General features: G+C 36.6%; 1 protein-coding gene, 1 non-coding gene and 1 pseudogene across 5 annotated transcripts; 1 reads left to right on the forward strand and 2 right to left on the reverse strand.

Annotated features, from left to right (window-relative positions):
• The first annotated feature begins 46 nt into the window (after positions 1–46).
• On the forward strand, positions 47–120 carry TRNAV-AAC (transfer RNA valine (anticodon AAC)). The gene has a single exon. It is a non-coding gene; the product is annotated as a tRNA-Val (tRNA).
• Positions 121–3,221: 3,101 nt separating this feature from the next.
• On the reverse strand, positions 3,222–4,669 carry LOC148801878 ((+)-cis,cis-nepetalactol synthase NEPS3 pseudogene; annotated as a pseudogene).
• A 1,979-nt stretch (positions 4,670–6,648) lies between these two features.
• Positions 6,649–16,066, reverse strand: LOC104594589 (putative ADP-ribosylation factor GTPase-activating protein AGD6). Of its 4 annotated transcripts, XM_010254947.3 has the most exons (5): positions 14,779–16,066; positions 12,218–12,295; positions 10,081–10,582; positions 8,270–8,309; positions 6,649–6,878 (listed from the first exon to the last, which is right to left on the reverse strand). In XM_010254947.3, the coding sequence occupies exons 1-3, from the start codon at positions 15,589–15,591 to the stop codon at positions 10,082–10,084; spliced, it is 1,392 nt and encodes a 463-aa protein (XP_010253249.1). In that variant the 5' UTR covers positions 15,592–16,066; the 3' UTR covers positions 6,649–6,878; positions 8,270–8,309; position 10,081. The 4 variants fall into 4 exon arrangements, with proteins under 4 accessions (XP_010253249.1, XP_019052812.1, XP_010253248.1 ...); XM_019197267.2 differs by lacking the exon at positions 8,270–8,309; XM_010254946.3 differs by lacking the exon at positions 6,649–6,878 and having other exon boundaries at positions 7,837–8,309.
• Between the last annotated feature and the right edge of the window lie 2,745 nt (positions 16,067–18,811).

The raw sequence follows: 18,811 nt of genomic DNA on the forward strand, positions 1-18,811 counted from the left end.
GCATTTTATAGCATATAAGGAAAATAGCTTTCTTAAATTTTCTACTGGTGTCGTGGTGTAGTTGGTTATCACGTCAGTCTAACACACTGAAGGTCTCCGGTTCGAGTCCGGGCGACGCCATTTTTTTCCATGATAAATATATAACATTCACTTCCTCAATCCTCGTGTTTAAGTACACCCATACGCACGTGTGGTGATATTATAAAATATTAAAATAACATGTTTTTAAAATATTTTTTATACTTTTGTTTGTTTTATCTATTATTGTCATTATCATTATTATTATTTTTTTGTTATCTAATTATCACATCATGGTTTACCTATGTGACTCAAGAGATTGAATTATATAGTTGTTATTAAGAAATAAAATAACTCCATTTTTGTGTTGATTTTTAATTTGTATTGTATTTTTATTATGAAAAAGATAATAATTATTTATTATCACATTTATTTTTTTTAATATATTTAATTAATATAGAATTCAATTAAATAATGAGAGTTAATACCTTAAAAATAAGACTTCTTAAGTAGAATTAAATGGGAAGAAACGCAGTAGTTCAACTTACATTTTTGTCCTTATAATTAGAGAACAACCAAATTCAAAATTTTGGGGTATTTTAGTTAAATAAAAGTTAAACACTCTCATTCACAATTTTAATAATAGTATAAGTATAGATTTATCTCAGTTTGAATTAATCAATCCAAACTTAATTCAATATAAGGTACTAGTAAATGTTTATATGCTTTGCATGTGTCAATTTTAGACATAGATGATGATAATGACATGTATCCAAACTTTTTATATTTCTATACATGTAAAATAATTTTTATTTATTACACTTTTTTTTTGTTTCGTATAGTGAATGTATAGCACTAGAGATATGCCCAATTGTATTTTGTATTTTTTTTTGGTTTTTTCATAATTTCCTGTCTTTTGCCTTCTTTAACCATAACATTAAGGCTTGACATAGTTGATTTTTTTTCTCATTCTCAAATAAAGAAAATAGAAACACACTTTTATTTATAGTCAATTTTCAAATTTATATTTCATTTCCACCATCACTAAAAACAATTATTGTTTATCACACTTCTTTTCTTTGATATGGTTGATATAAAATATTAGAGAAGTGCCTAAATATTTTTTCTATAATGTTTTATTTTGCTTTTTTTTATTTGATACATTGATATAAATTGTGGTTGGGTTCTGCTTTTTATTTTGTTTGCACAAAATGATATTACTTTTAACAAGACTAAACGTTCAGTTAAGTGGATGTTGACTTAGGTAGGAAACTATGTGCTGAAACTGGTGCCTCTTAATCTTTACTTTCTTCTACTTTGGCAATTTCAAATAAGATGAATACCAATTTGACAATTTCCCTTCTCTTGAACTCTTTGATGTTATTTTCAAGTATGATGAGGAGGGGGTAATATTGAATGTTGGGATTTCTTACGGCTTGTGTGTGTTTGATTCTAATACAGATTTCTTATTTGTTGGAAGTGGAAAGGAGTTTCGGGTAATGCTTTAGCAGCTGAACTTTTTGCTATCCATATGTGGGGGTCTCTGTCCTGATTCTTTTTTATGCTAAATCTGATATAGATTTTTGGGCCTGTGGATCTCCTTCTCTTCCTTGAGAAGTTTCTTGACTATATTGATAACATTATTAGTTTGCACAACTCTTTTTAGGGTAGTTAAGTTTAGTTATATGCCGAGAACTCTTACCAGGGCTGCCCACTCTTTAGCTCAGTTGGTTTTAGATGTTGATTTTATTTTTTAGGTGAGACAGCCTCCTAATTGTATTGAATCTTTTGTCTCTTAGTTCTATTAGTTTTTATGTTATTCGAAGTATAAAATAAGGCAGTGTTTTTTTTTAATTGAACCATTTTGTATTTATTTCTATTTTCAAAACTACATTATTTAATCTTGACTTCATGGGTTGACCTATATTTCATTTTTAGGGTCAGTTTAAAAAATAATGGATTTTATATCATTAACAGTATTAGATATAAATCTACTGAGAATAGTTTATTGGTAAGAAAAAACTACACTTTTTTTTTTGCTAGAAAAAGGGAAAATTTGTAGATTTGAATCTCTCTTGCTGACAAGACCATAAGCATCAAACAAGCAAATAAAATAAAGTTTAGAATCGACAACACTAGAATCCGACAAAGTGCATTGGTGTCCCATATTGGCCAAATGATCTACACCAAAGTTCACTTCTCTGAGGGCGTGATTGTTGGATATGTTGATGTTGAAATGAGCGCATATACCTTGGCATTCTACAATGATATTGATAACGTTCCATTGAGGATCCACACGAGCCCTAAGACCATCAATAATTAGTTTCGAGTCACCCTCTATGATGCACTGATGCTGGGGAAATTTGCAAGCAACCCTATGGGCTTCAACTGCTGCCCAAGCTTTAGCCTCATTTATAGTACTGACTCCAATTTCCTTACAATGAACTCATAGCTTTTGACAATTGTTGAAATCTCCCTTGAAGATTGGTAATTACAATCATCTGCCTTGAACTTTTTGACATAGTTGTAAGGAGATCTCTTATATTAGAATCCTCTAACAAGAGGCACAGGATGTCCAAAACAAACATGCATTTACTAACAATGCTGGTTCTACAAGGAAAAAAAAACAATACAAACTTTATGAAGAACAAAAAAAAAAAAGAATTTAAAGTTGCACTTTACCCTTGAGCAATTATATGAATGATAAATTTGAAAAATGAATTTAAATGATTTGTAGTACTTATTGTTATGAAGATAAAAATTGGAAAAGAAACATTTTGGTCAAAAGTAGCTGCATGGATATTTGGACATTTTTGTGCTTATTGTCAAATGATTATAACGGAGGAGATCTAATTGTGTCAAAAAGTTTAGGGAAGGTGATTGTAATTATCAAACTTCAAGGGAGGTTTCATCAATTTCTCCCTAGATTTAATAGAAGATAATAGGAATTGATACCTTAAATATAAGATTTAGGCCATGTGTTGTTTATCGATGAATAAGAGGGGGAAAGTTGGATAATGGGTATTGAGCCCCATTATAAAGATAGTCTCATTTATGTAGGTAAAACTTATTCATTTCTTAAGTAGATAAATAACTTTTCCATCTTGAGAAAAAATTATAAAACATAATGGGACAAATTTGTAAATTTCAACATTAAATTTTTATGGATAAAAGGGTCATTATCTTACTTACATGGGAATCAAAGGAACATGGGTAAGTGAGAAACTTGTAAACGAATAGAACCTTAGTGTGGTGGAATTGAATAAATGAAAAATGGTAGTTCATATTACATTTTATGCCCTCACAATTAGGGATGGACAAAAATGACCTCTTTAATTCTTAGAGTCCAAAGTAAGAGTGTGTGTGTGTGTTTAAAATTCTCATTTGAGGAAGGGTATAAGAAAGATGTTGCAGATGAACGGATGTAGTGTCTTGTGGGTAGGATAACTGGACATGAAGTATCTTGGCTTGAGAATTGAGATGTCTTGCTCATTGTATGGTTCTAAGCCCAGGAGAAGATTGAATAAGTAAAAAAATTAGCAATGTTTTAGGCTTTTAGTAGCAATACCTAACGTAGATGGACCAATTTTCAAGTCCAAGACCAAGCACAGAAGTTGGGCTGCTCCCAGAATACCTTATAAGTGTGAAAACAATGTCTTTTGTAGATTATCATGTCCGAGTTGGATCGTGTTGCATGTCTAAAGAGAATTTATTTATTTATTTCATGGGTAACCCCCTTACTTTGTTTTGTGACAAAGACCCCCTTGTACTATCATCGTGTGACAAAGAGAATTTATTTAAAATCTGAGTTACAATATTTTTTTAATCCCTATATTACCCTTGTAAGAAAAACACCGTTCATCTTTCCCGACCTCACAATTCCCTCCTCTCAACTTTGCCATGGTCGACAGTGGCGTCTTTCGTTTTGGATTCCCAAACACATCAAACTTTGGGAGAGATGTCAATTAATTGACGTCGGTGTTGTCAACGCCGACGGGGACACGCAGTTCACTTTGATCCCGTGCTTACCAAGATACCGACTGGCCGACCGCACCAGCCCCAGCATTGCATGTTTCGACATGACGTAGTCGTTGTAGTTCTCGGCTCTGCTGGTAGCAACCATGCTCGCCATGCACACGATGCTCCCCTTGACGCCTGTAACCACTATGGATTGCACGACATGCTTCACGCAAGTGGCCATTCCCCAGACTTTTACGGCGAAGAGATGATCACAAGTAGTTAAATCAAGGTCCAGGATACCCTGGTGGTTGTTAAAGATACCAACGTTGTTGAATATGATGTCCAGGTGATCGTAGCTTCGAACTGTCCGTTCCACCATGGACTTGAATTAATCTTCATCGGTGACGTCGCAGTGAATATAGATACACCTGTCTGTGCCAATAGATGCGGCGACCCGCTGGCCCAGTTCGTCTTGGACGTCGGCGATGATGACGACAAGGCAGACATGATCAACGAAGAGGTGTGCAGTGGCCTTCCCAATGCCGCTGCTTGGATTACCACCGTTGCTGCTGTTCTTGTACCTAAAGCCATCGATGAGATTTTCTATAAATAAAAGAACACGCACAAGTACTTCATTTAGAGGGAATCGTTTGTTTTTCGTTTTTTGGGTTTGGACTTGGGACTGAAGGCACCAGAGTTAGTCAGACCCGCAGTCGCGTCCTTTCATCTTTGTTGCCTGCCCGGTTGCACCCCCCCCCTCTCTCTGAGAGAAAGAATGGCGTGCAGTGAGGAGGATTTTCGTAGTAATCGCCTTGTTTTGAAAAAACCGGAGGAAGCAAGGCTGGTCGATCTCATCTACCTTCTATTGTCCTCTGGGCTCTGACATAGAGAATAGAAGATTTGTGGAATACTCGAAAGAAACAAGGATAATAGAGTTTCGACGTCGGTGGCTCATTTTCATCTCGGTCCTTTTACAAAAAGTTTTGCTCTCAATAGCTAAGCCCATGTCTTGGGTTGGCTCGCTGTCTGAGAAATGGCTTAACCTTTTGTCAAGCAACTGCGATTTGGTCGTGCTCTTCCATTACCGTTAAGCTCTGCGTCATCTTTTGCTCGATGGTGAACAAGTTGACCCTGTTAGCTTTGAAGCTCCCCGCAATGTGTAGTTGTTGGTGATACGATGCACTGGAGGCGTATAGGCTTCTCCTGAAACTCGCATATCGTCTTTGCCCGATGCCAAGGGGTCCATTGCGCCCCAATAGAGCTCCCGCTTCGAGTTGTCATTCTCTCGCCATCCCCTTTGCCGGAGTGTGGTCTGCCAGTCGGTATCCTGGTAAGCACAGGATCAAAGTGAATTATGTGTCCCCGTCGGCGTTGGCAACACCGACGTCAATTAATTGACATCTCTCCCCAAGTTCGCTGTGTCTGAGAATCTAGAATGGAAGACGCCACTATCGATCATGGCAAAGTTGAGAGGAGGGACGAAAATCTCTTCCCCTTCTTTGTTGATGTCTCCTTTGCTGATTGGATTACTGCCGCTGCTACTATTCCTATATCGTGAGGTCAGAGAAGATAAAATAGTGTTTTTCTTAAAGGGTGGGGATTAAAAAATATTGCAACGGCATATTTCGACACGGTCATAGTCTTTGTGGTAAAACAAAGTACAGGGAGGTCACCCTATAGTATAGGGGGAATCTTTATAATTTACCTATATGATATTGAAAAGAACGAATTTTCCACTGGCCTATGGTCTTATGCTTATTCCATAGAATAAAACAGAACTTGTGTAATGGAAATGGATCATTGCCACCACATCATTTCTTCTTCCATGCGCTAGTTAAACCCTCATGGAGATGGAGGAGCTCTTGACCGATTTCCTGAGAATGTAATGAATTAAAATAAAATATTCCACTGGTAGAAAGGAAAGCAAAGGTTTGGGCATCCACTGGGCCAAAAAAAATAAAAGTATAAAATTCGTTTTACTTTTGTTTTAAGTTTTTTTCTTATTTTTGTTTATAGTGCATATTTATATTTAAGTAAAATAAAACTGAAGCAAAACAAAGTAAAGACCCAAACCAACAGTGAACCATAAATTGCTACAAACAAACAACGCCAAATTTGCAATTTATCTGGGTTGTAAACAGTAATACAAGAACTACGAGCAAAATCAATTATGATATCATCTAATAAAAATATAGAATTGAGTGATGATAAAACTTAATGGTCCATTTGGTTGTTGAGAAAGGAATAAATTTTCCCCATTTTGTATCCAGTGTTTGTTTCCTGAGAAACGATATAATTAAAATTCATTTTCATGTGTTTGTTTTCTAAGAAAATTGGATAGGAAACATAATATCCCAAATTTGTCATCGTTTCTCACCTCCGTCAGACATGGCATGGTCGAGCACATGAATGTGTAATTTTGCCACGTGGAAACAATAATTTGGTGTGAGGTGCATATAAGATATCGCGAGTTAAAAGTTGGTATGTGATCCATTACAAAGTTGAAATGGCGATTAACTCAGAATTGCATGGCGACTAATTGTCTCTCCGTATCTACTAAAGTGAAATCCCGTAGTTCTATTCCTAACATTATGTGTTAAAATATGCAAGAATATAGCAACTTGTTATTCTATACTAGTCCTCAATGTATCATAGAGTCATCCAGTTTCCCATAAAATTTTGCAAAGCCTATGTAAAGCTTCATTTCCCATTCTTAATTGGTTATAGCAATCAATTTGCCTCCCCATATACAATCGATATGGTAGATCTTATCATTGCAAGTCTTGATTGACAAAAGGCTCCCTATCAACATAGTCTAACTATTCTTGCACAATGGTCAATGCAATTGCAACTCCACTAGTTGCAGCTCCAACGATCACAATCAACATTTTATTATCCATCTATGAGAATATAAAAATGGATGATTTAATAAAGGGGAATAAAGATAAACAACTATATATAGAGAGAATGGGAGGAAGAGAGTGGAGGGCATGGATATTAAAACAAATACTTGAAACGACAAAAATATTTCCCTAGAGTTATGCACTATGCAAGATGAGTTCAAATTAAACCTATTTAAACTTGGTATTGAATTCAGATTGCATTATGATAATGAATAGTGCCAATAAATTAAACCAAATAAAGGTAAAAGTAGCAGCTCTTTTCTGTTTTAGTCTCTCTCTCTCATAAGTTCTCTGTCCATCTAACCAAACAAAAAATATATAAAAGATGAGAGATTGGATAAAAAATAACTTATAATTCTCAGATTAAATATGAATCCAATCCCATCCATGCCCCTACATCCAAATGGATTTGCATGTGACTGGATCATCAATCTGAATCCAATTCGATTACAACCCTACTAAGACCCACCACAGTGCACACATGGTAAAGAATGAGCTTTTGCTTCCCATGCAATGAATATTCTAAGTTGGGCTAATATAAACTTTGACCTAGGTCAGTCCTAGTGGTATAATTTAAATTATAGACTTGAAAATTGATGAACCACCAAGCATTTTCTCATATTGTCCTCTCTTGTAGCATGACTTCCTGGTATGACTAGCAGGCCCTTGCCCAAATTATTATCATGGGAGCATTTTTTTCTTCAAGTTTGATGTATGGCCTCGGATGCAATCATCATGGGCTTGTTGATTTTGAAACAAGCCCTTTCCCTTTTTTTTAACGCTCCTTCGCTTTCCATTTTTTTAAACTTGTTCCCTTCCCTTTCAAGAATCAAATCTTTCAAATAAAGTGTAACACAAAGAAACTTTTCAAAAAATAGCTTATTTTAAACTATTTTGATCACTAAAAATAATAATATACTAAGAAACTTGTGGTGATCAAAAGAACATTTAAATATTGCAGATAGAACAAACATTCAATCCATTAGTCCAACAAATATGCATCCAACAATTTTTAGGTTTAAAGCATTAGCGGCTAGCATGATTCAGCCACCAATATGAAGTTAATAGTATGCTACCTACAATCATTAGCAAAGACCAGAATCAACAGAAAAATTAAAAAAAAAGGTTTTTTGGACTGTAATCCCCCTCAGAAATTGAATTTGCAGCCCCCTCCTAGTCTACTGGTAGTCCCCCCTATAAACCACATATTGCCCATGAATTTGACATCAATCCGCGAGCAAGATTCAGTCCACCCCTAGTCTACTAGTAGCTGCACCTAGGGGTGGAATGAACTGTAAAAACCCCTAAAAAAATCATGCTGGTATGAAGTTAATAGTTTCACTAGAAAAAAAGAAAGAGTTTATACGGTCAACAAGGGTATGTGGTACCTCAACCTAAGAATCCCCTACTTGGTTTGCTTGAGATGACCTGAAACAAAGTAAAAATGAAAACAAAAAAATGCAAATATGAGATCAAGTATTATCATCATAACAAAATGCTAGAACTGAAACAAAACGAAATAAAACAACAAATCTAAAAGATTATTTTTCAATGCATACATGCTTGGTTTGCATGCATAGAGCAAATAATTAGTTTGCATTATTATTTCACTTTTTCATGTTTCCATTTAATTTATTATCTGAATTTTCATGTTTCCATTTGATCTTCATTATATGAAAGCATAGAGCAAATTAGTTTGCATTATTATTTCATTCTTTCATGTTTCCATTTGATCTTCATTAATTGATGACAGAGCAAATAATTTAATTTTCATTGAAGATGACGTTTGACAGACTACCAAGAAGAAGAATCAAAATACAAGAACAAAGGAAAATAATCATCCAAAATAAACTAAATAAATCTAAAGAGTAATTATGCTAAAACAATGTACTCCCTTTTGCTGTAGATTTCAACTTCAAAGCTCAAAGTGAGGATATCCTGTCAAGCACCAGAGATTCATTGGAAACTCAACTTGCAAATGGGGATTGAGCAGTATTGAAGTGTTCTTATGGCGTTGGTAAAACGGAGACTATTTCAGGTTACCGATCGATCTGAAATAAGTCTATCAGATCTAGAAACAAGTTTATCAGGTTACAAATATGAGACCAACCCAAATCTAGAAACAAGTTGAGGTTACAAATTTGAGACCAACCCATATATAGAAACAAGTCTATCAGATCAAACGCCAGATCTGAAACATATATATAACAGTATAGATCTAGAAAAGAAGTCAGATCTTGAAGACACATATATCGGAAGCCAAATCTGGAGCTTCAACGTTAGAATGAACGCCACAGAACGGTAGATTAGGCGGTTTCTGGCTTTGAACGACCAGGGGTGGAAGAAGTAGATGACAGAAAAATTTTGTGGGGGAACTCATTCACTGAAAAACGATAAAAATGGTACAAAAAATGGATGTAACTCGCAAGAGGATGCCAAATATGATATTACCTCCAAAAAAAATCGTCAGAGGCGACGGCAATAAATTAACCGTTGGACAGTGTCTGAGAAGAAAACGATGCTCGAGTAGCCACTTTCGATAAATCTTTCTCACTTGATTTCCTTTCTCACTGGGATCACACCTATTTGTTGAAGCCCCACATCCCAAAATTTGAGAAACCCTCAAAACAAATCTAGAAAAATAAGAATCCTAAAAGAATATTCCTATTTTCTTGGGGATTTATCTAGAGACAAACCATAAATGTGATATTTATCTAGAGACAATTTCTATATAGTATAAATTTCTTGGGGATTTTCACTTAATACTCCCAAACGAAATGGGCAGAACTGTTCTCAAGGAACCAGGATGCAGCTGATTGCCACATCTCACTATGGTCTACTGCTCGTCATTTAGATATTGGAATCAGATACTGTCAGATATGGGTAAAGTTGAAACGATAACATTCTAGTCTCTTTCTTGGGCCTCTAATGCACACTACTAGTGCTAACTATTTACATTACTATTGAAATAAAGAAGAAATCGTGATGACATAAACTAAACTAGAAACAACTATTACAGTGTTCACAAATTCAGACAGCAGAATTTTCAAACAAGAAAGATTCCCATATCCCGCAAATTGTACGAGTTTTCATAGAGCAATTAGCTACTCCGGCCTCCGCAAACAGCTATATATGTTGATTATCTTGAAAAACACAAACCCTCCATTCCTATTTAGCATGTAATAGAAAAACCACCAACCTTACAAGAAACCACCCTTCGTCCACCGGGTATCTGATTTCCCATTCTGACCCTCCAGTCTCTTACTTGAAGAGCCTACGTAGAAATTGTCATAGTCATCATCTTTAGCATCATCCCACCCAGCCCAACTGTCACCATTCTGAGATGATGCTCCCTTTCTGGACTCGTCTTTTCTATCGTCTTTGTTGTCCCAGTCATCCCAAGAGCCAGAACTGACAGAGTTGAACTGTCTACCCGATGAGGAGTACCCTCCTCCAGAAGAATTCCACCCCATGCTCTCCTGCCTGAACTCCTGATAATAGCCATTCTTCTCATTATCATTTCGCTGCCAGTTATCAGCCTTCCAATTAATGCCTTCTTTTGTGTATTCTTCAACCTTCTGTGAAGCCATTGCCATGACTCCTTTCATAATTCCCCAGGTCTTTTGCCCAATCTCAGTAGTTTTTGCAGTGACCACAGTTACTGTCTCATTTACCTTGTGATCATAGCCTCCATCTCTTACCTGCAAAACCGTAGTTGTGCATTTTACTCAAATAGAAATTTATTCATATAATTATAAAATCATCAAATATAATCCAGGCAAATGGTAGAATCGCCAAAAGTACATATTATTAATAGGCATCTACAGTATATATAAAAAATTATGTTATTGCTTTATTAAATAGAATATACGTCTAGCACAAATGCACAACTTATTAGAATTAAAAAATCATACCGAAAGCAAGTCGGATTTGTGCAGGTGAAAAATCTCTTCTTAGGCAATCAGATTCCATGGTCAAATAGGCTAGGGAAACGCTCTTGAGTGACCCAATGAAAAAATTGATAGGGCTATCTAAACTTCTGATTATTTCAAAGTTTAAGGTGTAAACTAAAATGCTTAAATGGTGTTTAGAAATCACATGGAATGAATGGCATTAATTGAGTTTTCCAGACACTTAAACCGCAAGTTTCATAGTAAGATGGAGCCACTACCTGGATGTCAGAACTGAAATCATAAATAGTATCACTTCCTTTCTTTTTGTTTTTTTTGGTAAAATGCCATTTCAAATGGAGAACTTACACAACAAAATGAAATCAAAATTGAAATGAAATGATTTCTTTCCAGATGGTTCCGAGACACCCATCATTGCCTGGCTGTTTCATTTTATATGTTATTGTCCCCTTACAGATTATGAGTGTAATTCCATTGCATATTGGAGCTTGTAACTTATGAATTATGATCTATTTTTTATTTTCGCACTTGATTGTAAACAACTTTTATAGGGATATAGCAATGCAATATGAACACTTAAATGAATGAACGTAACTGGATTGTTCAAGAAAAAATTATTCATAGAGATTCTCTAAATGATCAACCAGGCATTTTGAAAAAGGAAGCAAATGCATTCAGAGCCCAGGTCTCATGTTGATTCTTGATTGCAGGATGCCATGTGGGGAGGGATAACCTTCCTACTTTATTCTAAAATAACTTGTGTTGGGTCCATAACTGAATTACAGATATAAATTAGCAATGTTGCTAGTCAAACTGGGGCACCACATTTAGAAGATAGAAATTCCATACAAATTCAAGAAGGATCAATATAGCCAGCTTGGTTGCCATACAAAATGGAAGCATTTAGTTTTTGTTTTACACATTGAATCAATCCACTCAGTATGTTTAGAAAAACGAAGAGTTGAATTTCAAAAAAAAAAAAACCTGAAATTACCATGTTCTAATATCTTATAAACAACATGGAATAGAAACTTTTGTACTCCAAATTCTAAAATGTAAAGAAACACTACAGCTGAATCATACATTAAAAGTCAAGTGGTCTGTAGAGGCTATCAATGAACTGTAATCATCTTCTTTCTGCCCCACTTCTTTCAGTATGAAAGGGGCAAGAAACTTAATCTATAAAATGTCAGTTATACTTTTGGCCCTTCTATGGCCAAAAACATTGTTTTCCACCCCCTTTAAATAGAAACAAAGTAACATAAGAAAGACTTCAGTGTAAACCAGGGATTATGAGGTCTAACAAAAAAGGGAAGAAAAAGATAAAAGAGAAAGGTGGTCCCTATGGAACTATCTTCAGATGAGAAATATATATAGTAACATACTGCTAAAATTAAGGACAAATGAATCAGAAAAGTCATATACCTTGGAACTGAACTCTTTTGTTCCTGCTTGGACAACATTAGCAGCAGAAGCAGCAACAATAGATAGCCTACCAAGTCCCTGAGGCAAACAGGCGGTGAAAATTTCAACTTACAACCAAATAGCGGTCAGAGCAATAACACCCAACAATCATGTAAATGGAAATGGATGGAGACTGGAGAGCCATATCCATGTGGAAAGGAAATAAGAAGAAAATCATCATCTATAATGTCTCTGTCAAGACATTCCAAACACAACTCCTAAAAAGAAAATGGCACAATATCAAATTAAGATAAAAAAACCTCAACCATAAAATTACTAGCATGAAAGTTTTTGCAGGATTCATGTAACCCTTAAATTTTTCATATAAATAAAAACAAATTGTAACAACCACTAGAGAGCTTCTCCCTCAGATAAGTGGCATCTTATTTTCTCAAGAAAGAGCTTTCAAAAGTGGTTACCTCCACTTTCAAACAAAAGCTTCATTCCTTAGACATATATGCCTACCGACTCAAAAAAAAAGTATGAGCTTCAAATGATAGCTACCTCCACTCTCAAAAAGGATAAAGGAAAAAAAAAACAAAAACTCATTTCAAATGATGTAGGTTCCAAAAACTCATTCTCTAGTAAAAGGGAAAAAACAGGACCCTTCCACTATTCTAATACGGAGTCCAAAAGGAACCAAGGAATATATGGATCTCTAATAGTATAGAGTAGCTCAATTACAACCTCCACCTTCTTCTCATCTTGATATATTATCAGAAATCCCTGAATTCCATTCCAGACACCAATAACAAATCCATTCCATACCATCCAAGCAACTTCAGAAGTTGGTAACATCCCATGGAATCCATCCTCCAAAGTTGAGCTTCATAGCTACCCAACCAGATATAATCATCATTAAAAGCTAGATTCGATTCAGCCAAGGTTAAGAAAAGAGATTGTACAAACAGAAAGAGAGAAGAAAGCAAGAGAAAAAAAATAAAGAAAAGAAGGGAGAAGAAAAGTAAAATCTTCCCAGGTGGCCAGACCCTTGATATATTAATTATCATGAAGTACGAACCAAAAAAAGTAGGATTCATGGACAATCACATAAATAATATTATATACACCCACAAATACATATCGATATATGATTTTTAATATTATTTTTGAATTCGTAGAACCATATAAACATAACAACCTAATTAGTTAAATTGTTTTTACAATTGACAAATTAAACTCACAGCCTTTTCCTATTTGCCACATGGCAATGCTAGTTTTTCATTGTTTTCCTTATTTTGATAATAATTGGGAAAATGCAAAAAAACTGGAATGCAAGAGAGGAGATATGTAGACTGAGGGGTGCACAGAGGTCATGGGTTCCATTTCTTACTATGCTTGTATTATACTATTATTCCATTTTTCTGATAGTAAATTTATGTTGCAATTCTTCTTCTTGTATCCAGTAACTTAGGAGCAATTGTGGTTTTGGAAAATACAATCATCAGCTTTGTATTTTTTTTCTCCCGGTGGTGGGATAAGAGGAATAGAAAGAAGATAGAAAGTAATAACACATTCATGCAATGAAGCTATAGTAAGTAGAGTTAAGGAGAACTGACAACCCAATGAGCACTAAATATGATAGAAAGCAACAAAAATGGGAAAGAAAGCCACAGAAGTCAAAGAACAATTAAAAAAAAAAAAAAGAACTCAATTTTCAAAAAGGAAGGTCCATAAGAAGTAGTCAACTGCCAACACCCTATAAATGCTAATGTAATGTCCTTATACTTGCTACATGTCTTGTCATAATAAACAAAATAGTATATTGAAGCAGATGGGCATAGCTTTATCAAGCATCAAAAAGTGAATATTTGATATTTTAAAAATGGTAACTACACTCAATAATTTTCAATTATTAACTAATGAAAAATGTTTGATGGTGAACATCTTTGACAGCCTGACAAGTAAACTGTCATCCACTTGATCTCCATATACTGGTACTTCTTTTCCTGTCTTCCCCCTATATGTGGATTCAATTGATCAGACCCTAAATTTCATTTACAGACAAGCTTCTCGATCCTCATTTCAGTAAACCACAATCCTTTATTTCTTGTTCTAGACTTCTAATCTCATCTCCACTTCTATTACCTTAGATCAGTTGTCCAAAAAACAAGATTCAACAGAAAATTATCTGGCCAAGTACCAATCTAACTGTGGAAACTTATTGTGTTGGCATTTTATATCGAGATGAATTTAGATACTCAAGGTGTTCGAAAACTAAAGAGAATTGGACTACGAGCTCCCTATAAATATTAAATTCTAGCCAGTTCATAAAGCAAGAAGCGACCTAAAACCATTTTGTGTCGATGATATGCAAGGTTCTCAAACACCAAAAAAACCTAGGCCGACAATTAACAAAGACCTTTTCACTCGACAATTAGATAAAGGTCATGAGGCTATTTATCATTTGCATTTAACCAACAAGTATAATCAGATTTTAAGTAGCAGAAAATTTAAAATTAAAAAAAAAACAAATTACGATAGACAAACAAAAAGGTTCCAAGGGAAAAAGAGCTGCTTACCTGAGAAACAACAGACACGGTATTCCTAATAACATCCCCTTGCGAATTATTCCGTTGAGTTGGCGGAGGTGTAGATCCAAACCCTACGTACTTTCCCCCTTGAGAAGGCGGAACCCCTTCAGGCCGAGATTCGTTCTCGGCAACTTTCCTTGAGAAAAAGCTCTCTTTGTTTGCAGCTGAAGCCTCCAACTGAGACCTCGTGTAAATATCCTCGGTCGACCTTGATCTTGCAGGCATTCCTCTCGCGCCACCATTACCACCACCACTCCTAAAATCCCCTGTAGACTGATTCCGCCGTATATCCGAATACCGAAAACTATCATCGTTGTCCCAACTATCCCAACCTCCATTACTCCCCAAATTAGCATCTTTGGCACCACCACCGCCACCCTGCGCCAGTGGAGGCTTCTTCTTCCCAATCCCTAACGTTTCTTTAACGACTGGAGGATCACGCCACGGACGCCCTTCAGCTAGAGCTTGAATTCTATCGCGGTAAACACTGGCAGCATTGGTGTTGTACTTTGTGACGATATCCGTCTCTTTAGGGATCCCGTATTGAGAGAGGAACGCGTTGAGTTGCTCGTTGCCGCCGGCTTCCATCTTCTTGAGCTGGATCTCGGACCAGGAGTCCATGGTCACAGATCGGACGAAGCTGATGTGAACGCCGAGACCGCGGTGCTTGCCAGAACATTCAAGGCACATGAAGATGCCGTATGATACAGACGCCCATTGTGGATTTTTCTGTGAGCAATCAACACAAATCTTGTTGCCTGGCTGCGATTGCAGGTCTCGGAGGCGTCGAGCGGCTGCCATTGAAACCCGATCCAATTGTTCTGGATCGGATTTAGAGAACCCCCAAAAGCTAAAAATAGAAATAGGAATTCGATGGTACCGACCAAAATATCAGAAGATCGAGGAGAGACTGATGATCTAGATATTTTAGATTGGAAATCCAACGAGATAGGAAATCTAGGGCAACGAGAATCAGGGCAGATCGGAAGGCGTCTCAGCTATCAGAAGGTGCGGAGCCGGAATTCGGTGGATTTTCGGTTTTTTTTTTTTAATTCCCTTTCCGTTCCGGTGTTTGAGACAGAGAGAGGGAGGGCAAGGGATAGAGAGAGAGAGGGGGTACAGACTACAGAGGATGTGATTTCGTCTCTCAGCAATCAGCACGCTCCTTCTCTTCTCTTCCCCGGAGAAAGTTGGTGTTGCCGACACTATCAAAATATTGGTAGTGTAAGAAAGGAGGACCGTCTCTTTAAAAAAGGTAATAGAGAATAAGGAAAGAATAATAGGAAAATTTTTAAAATATCCTATTATTTCTTATAATTATCACCAACGACACACTTATCTTTTTTTCCCAATGTTCACCAATTGTGCCTACCAAATCCGGCAAAGCACAACACCGGATGATACATACAAATGTACGATACGATCCGCGTACCATGGGCCATGGCTTTAAATCTATCTTCAATTTGTATGATTCCTTCATTTTCTGTCCATCGACCATGGTGTCTCTTCAAAACAAGAGAGAGAGAGTTAAAACTTAATATCCATCTCTTACATGGAGACCAGCAGATACATACCTGGAAGAAGCCGCAGTCTTTACAAGTCAATGACAGGGATTGTGGGAAGATAATTGGCGTTGGAGATGACAGGAGGGTCCTAATCGGGGTGCAAGTATCGAGGTGGGACTGTGAATATGGGCTCTTTGGCCAACTCTTGGACGTTAGGTATTGGGAGGGAACTTCCCTGTCTCAGCAGCTCCGATGCCATGGCTGTGATTCAGCAATTCTGTGTTGATCAGTTGATGGAACCTTTGGTTATAATGAACTATATGAACCTCGATTTATGTAGCGATCCTTCAAACTGTTCTTCTGTCGTTTGTCAGGACAGCTGAGCATAGAATTCCATTCGTGGAACTAGTGTCCCATCTTCAAGTAGTTCTCTCATCTCCTCAGCTTTCATTTGTAGAGCTTTGGCTATTTGCTCTAAAAGAATCATGGTGAGCTCTTTTAACTCCGATGAGTAAGAACCGAAGATTTCTCTGTGTGTACAGACACAGAGTGAGCAGCAATGAAACTTCCAAACTAGACAATGAAAGTCGCATATTCTTTTCCCTTTCAAAAGAAAAGCTTTACAAGTTGAAACTTCCAAAAGATTTATGGAGGTGAGAGAGTAAGCAGCAAGAAGACAGTTTTAGTTGGTCATGAGTCGTTTGGATATTTTCGGTCTCTTGATCACAAGAAATTCCCCCTGGGCTTCCTAGTATATCCCGCTCTAATACAAAGTCACGGATTTACATGTCGTTCTGGACGACTGTATCAAACTGAAAGACATTGATTAATAGCTCAAAAAGAGCAGGGGTTCGGACAGGTTTAGCTATAAAGTACAAACTTTAGGAATTTTGGGTTGCAGCATCGATAAACGGTATTGAAGAGCTCAAAAAACTGCAGGGGTTTGGGTAGGTTTTGCTCTGAGGAATGTTGGGAGGTCTAGAGCTTTGGCAAGCATCGTTCATGTTTGCAGTGATTCTCGACGACCACGGTGTCGGTAAGTGTGGGGCTGATGAACTTGGTGGGTTGCTGGTTCAAGGCCATGCCTAGCTGCCATGGCACCGGACGACTCGCCGGGATGACGATGTGAGCGATCTTTACAACCTGTTCCTCCATACGGGGAGCTGGTACCAGATGAGTTCTAGGCAATCTAGTATGATGGACAAGCTTGGGTCTTCTGCTTGTCATTCGTGATATCTTATTTCTCTTGTTCTCTGCGTCGAAGGAAGAGGGGAGGGAAAATTTTTATAGATTGGATTTTATTTTGAAAATTTGAGGAACATGGAAGGTAAATTCAACATTTTATTTCATGGAAATAGTAAGGGTAGAGTTAGTCAATTAGCTAAACTATAAGGATATTTTAAAAAATTTGCCCAAAAATTTACTCAACACTGTTTCAGTTTTCCGGATTTTCTGGAAATTCATTTATCTCCCCTACAAAATGCTCCTGACTTCCCATTTCAATTCTTATCACTGAAATTCATTTTACTCCCCACGTGAATGGGAGTGAGAATAGGAATCAACAAGAATGAAATTTCATTTACAAGGAAGGGGCAGGGAATGGCCATTCCCTCAAATTGGGAATGCTATTTTAGCAGAAATGGGAATGGGATTCCGATTCCACCCAACCAAACATTTGAAACCGGAATAGCCCAATCCGATTCTGGTTCTCCACTCCTATTCTTGCAAACCAAACAAGGTCGTAATTTTTTATCATTTATTAACTCATCCTTTTGCCTGATCATGCAGAAACATCTAAGGCATGTTTGCTATGGTAGTTGTTTTCTCGGGCATCATTTGTATCAAATTTGTCTTGAAAAGGGGGATGTGGGTGGTGTTTAGGGGTGAGCACGGGTCATTTTTGTTCAGTTCCATGGCATAACGTAGAACCTACCCTATAAGGGTTGGTTACACGTTTTTTGAACCGGAACCTATCTTGTGAAGGTTGGTTCTAGGGTTGATTATGGCCTTAGTGATTCCGGGATCAGTTCCAGGGTCTACCCATGGAACTTGTTCTTTGTTTATTCTCCCCCTTGAAAAAAAACATGTTCTTTAAAAACATGATTTTCAATGATATATATAGTTTAAAATTTATATTATTTTTATTCATTAAATTGAGTAAGTTAATATGTAGACTATCATTATATGGTTCAAAACTTACAATTTAAATTTAATTTTTGTAAATATTACCTTTTACATTACTTAATATACACATTCAAATGTTAACATAAAAACGAATGATCAAATCACTTAAAGCAACTCAATAGTCAAGTGAGACCATAGCCTTTGTAACCATGAACGTTTGGGTTCAAATCTTTTGATGGAGGCCCATCCCAAGGCCCATCTCACCCCTAGGGGCGGCAGCTCCTAGGATAAGGTCAAGAGTCCAAGATAAGTCAAGAAAGGATAATAGGATAATTCAAGATCCATTAAGACTCTTCCAAGACTCCAAGACTTATCAAGAATCCAAGATTATC

Source organism: Nelumbo nucifera, chromosome 2 (genome assembly GCF_055504915.1).
Source record: "Nelumbo nucifera cultivar China Antique chromosome 2, China Antique-T2T, whole genome shotgun sequence".
Classification (NCBI taxonomy): domain Eukaryota; kingdom Viridiplantae; phylum Streptophyta; class Magnoliopsida; order Proteales; family Nelumbonaceae; genus Nelumbo; species Nelumbo nucifera.

Bases quoted from the DNA above. Each gene is read 5' to 3' on its own strand.
- LOC104594589 (XM_019197267.2), bottom strand. From the start codon at position 15,591: ATGGCAGCCGCTCGACGCCTCCGAGACCTGCAATCGCAGCCAGGCAAC. The intron at 12,296-14,778 runs GTAAGCAGCTCT...TGTTTGCCTCAG, and splicing joins CCGTGTCTGTTGTTTCTCAG to GGACTTGGTAGGCTATCTAT. The intron at 10,583-12,217 runs GTATATGACTTT...ACGGTTTTGCAG, and splicing joins CAAAAGAGTTCAGTTCCAAG to GTAAGAGATGGAGGCTATGA.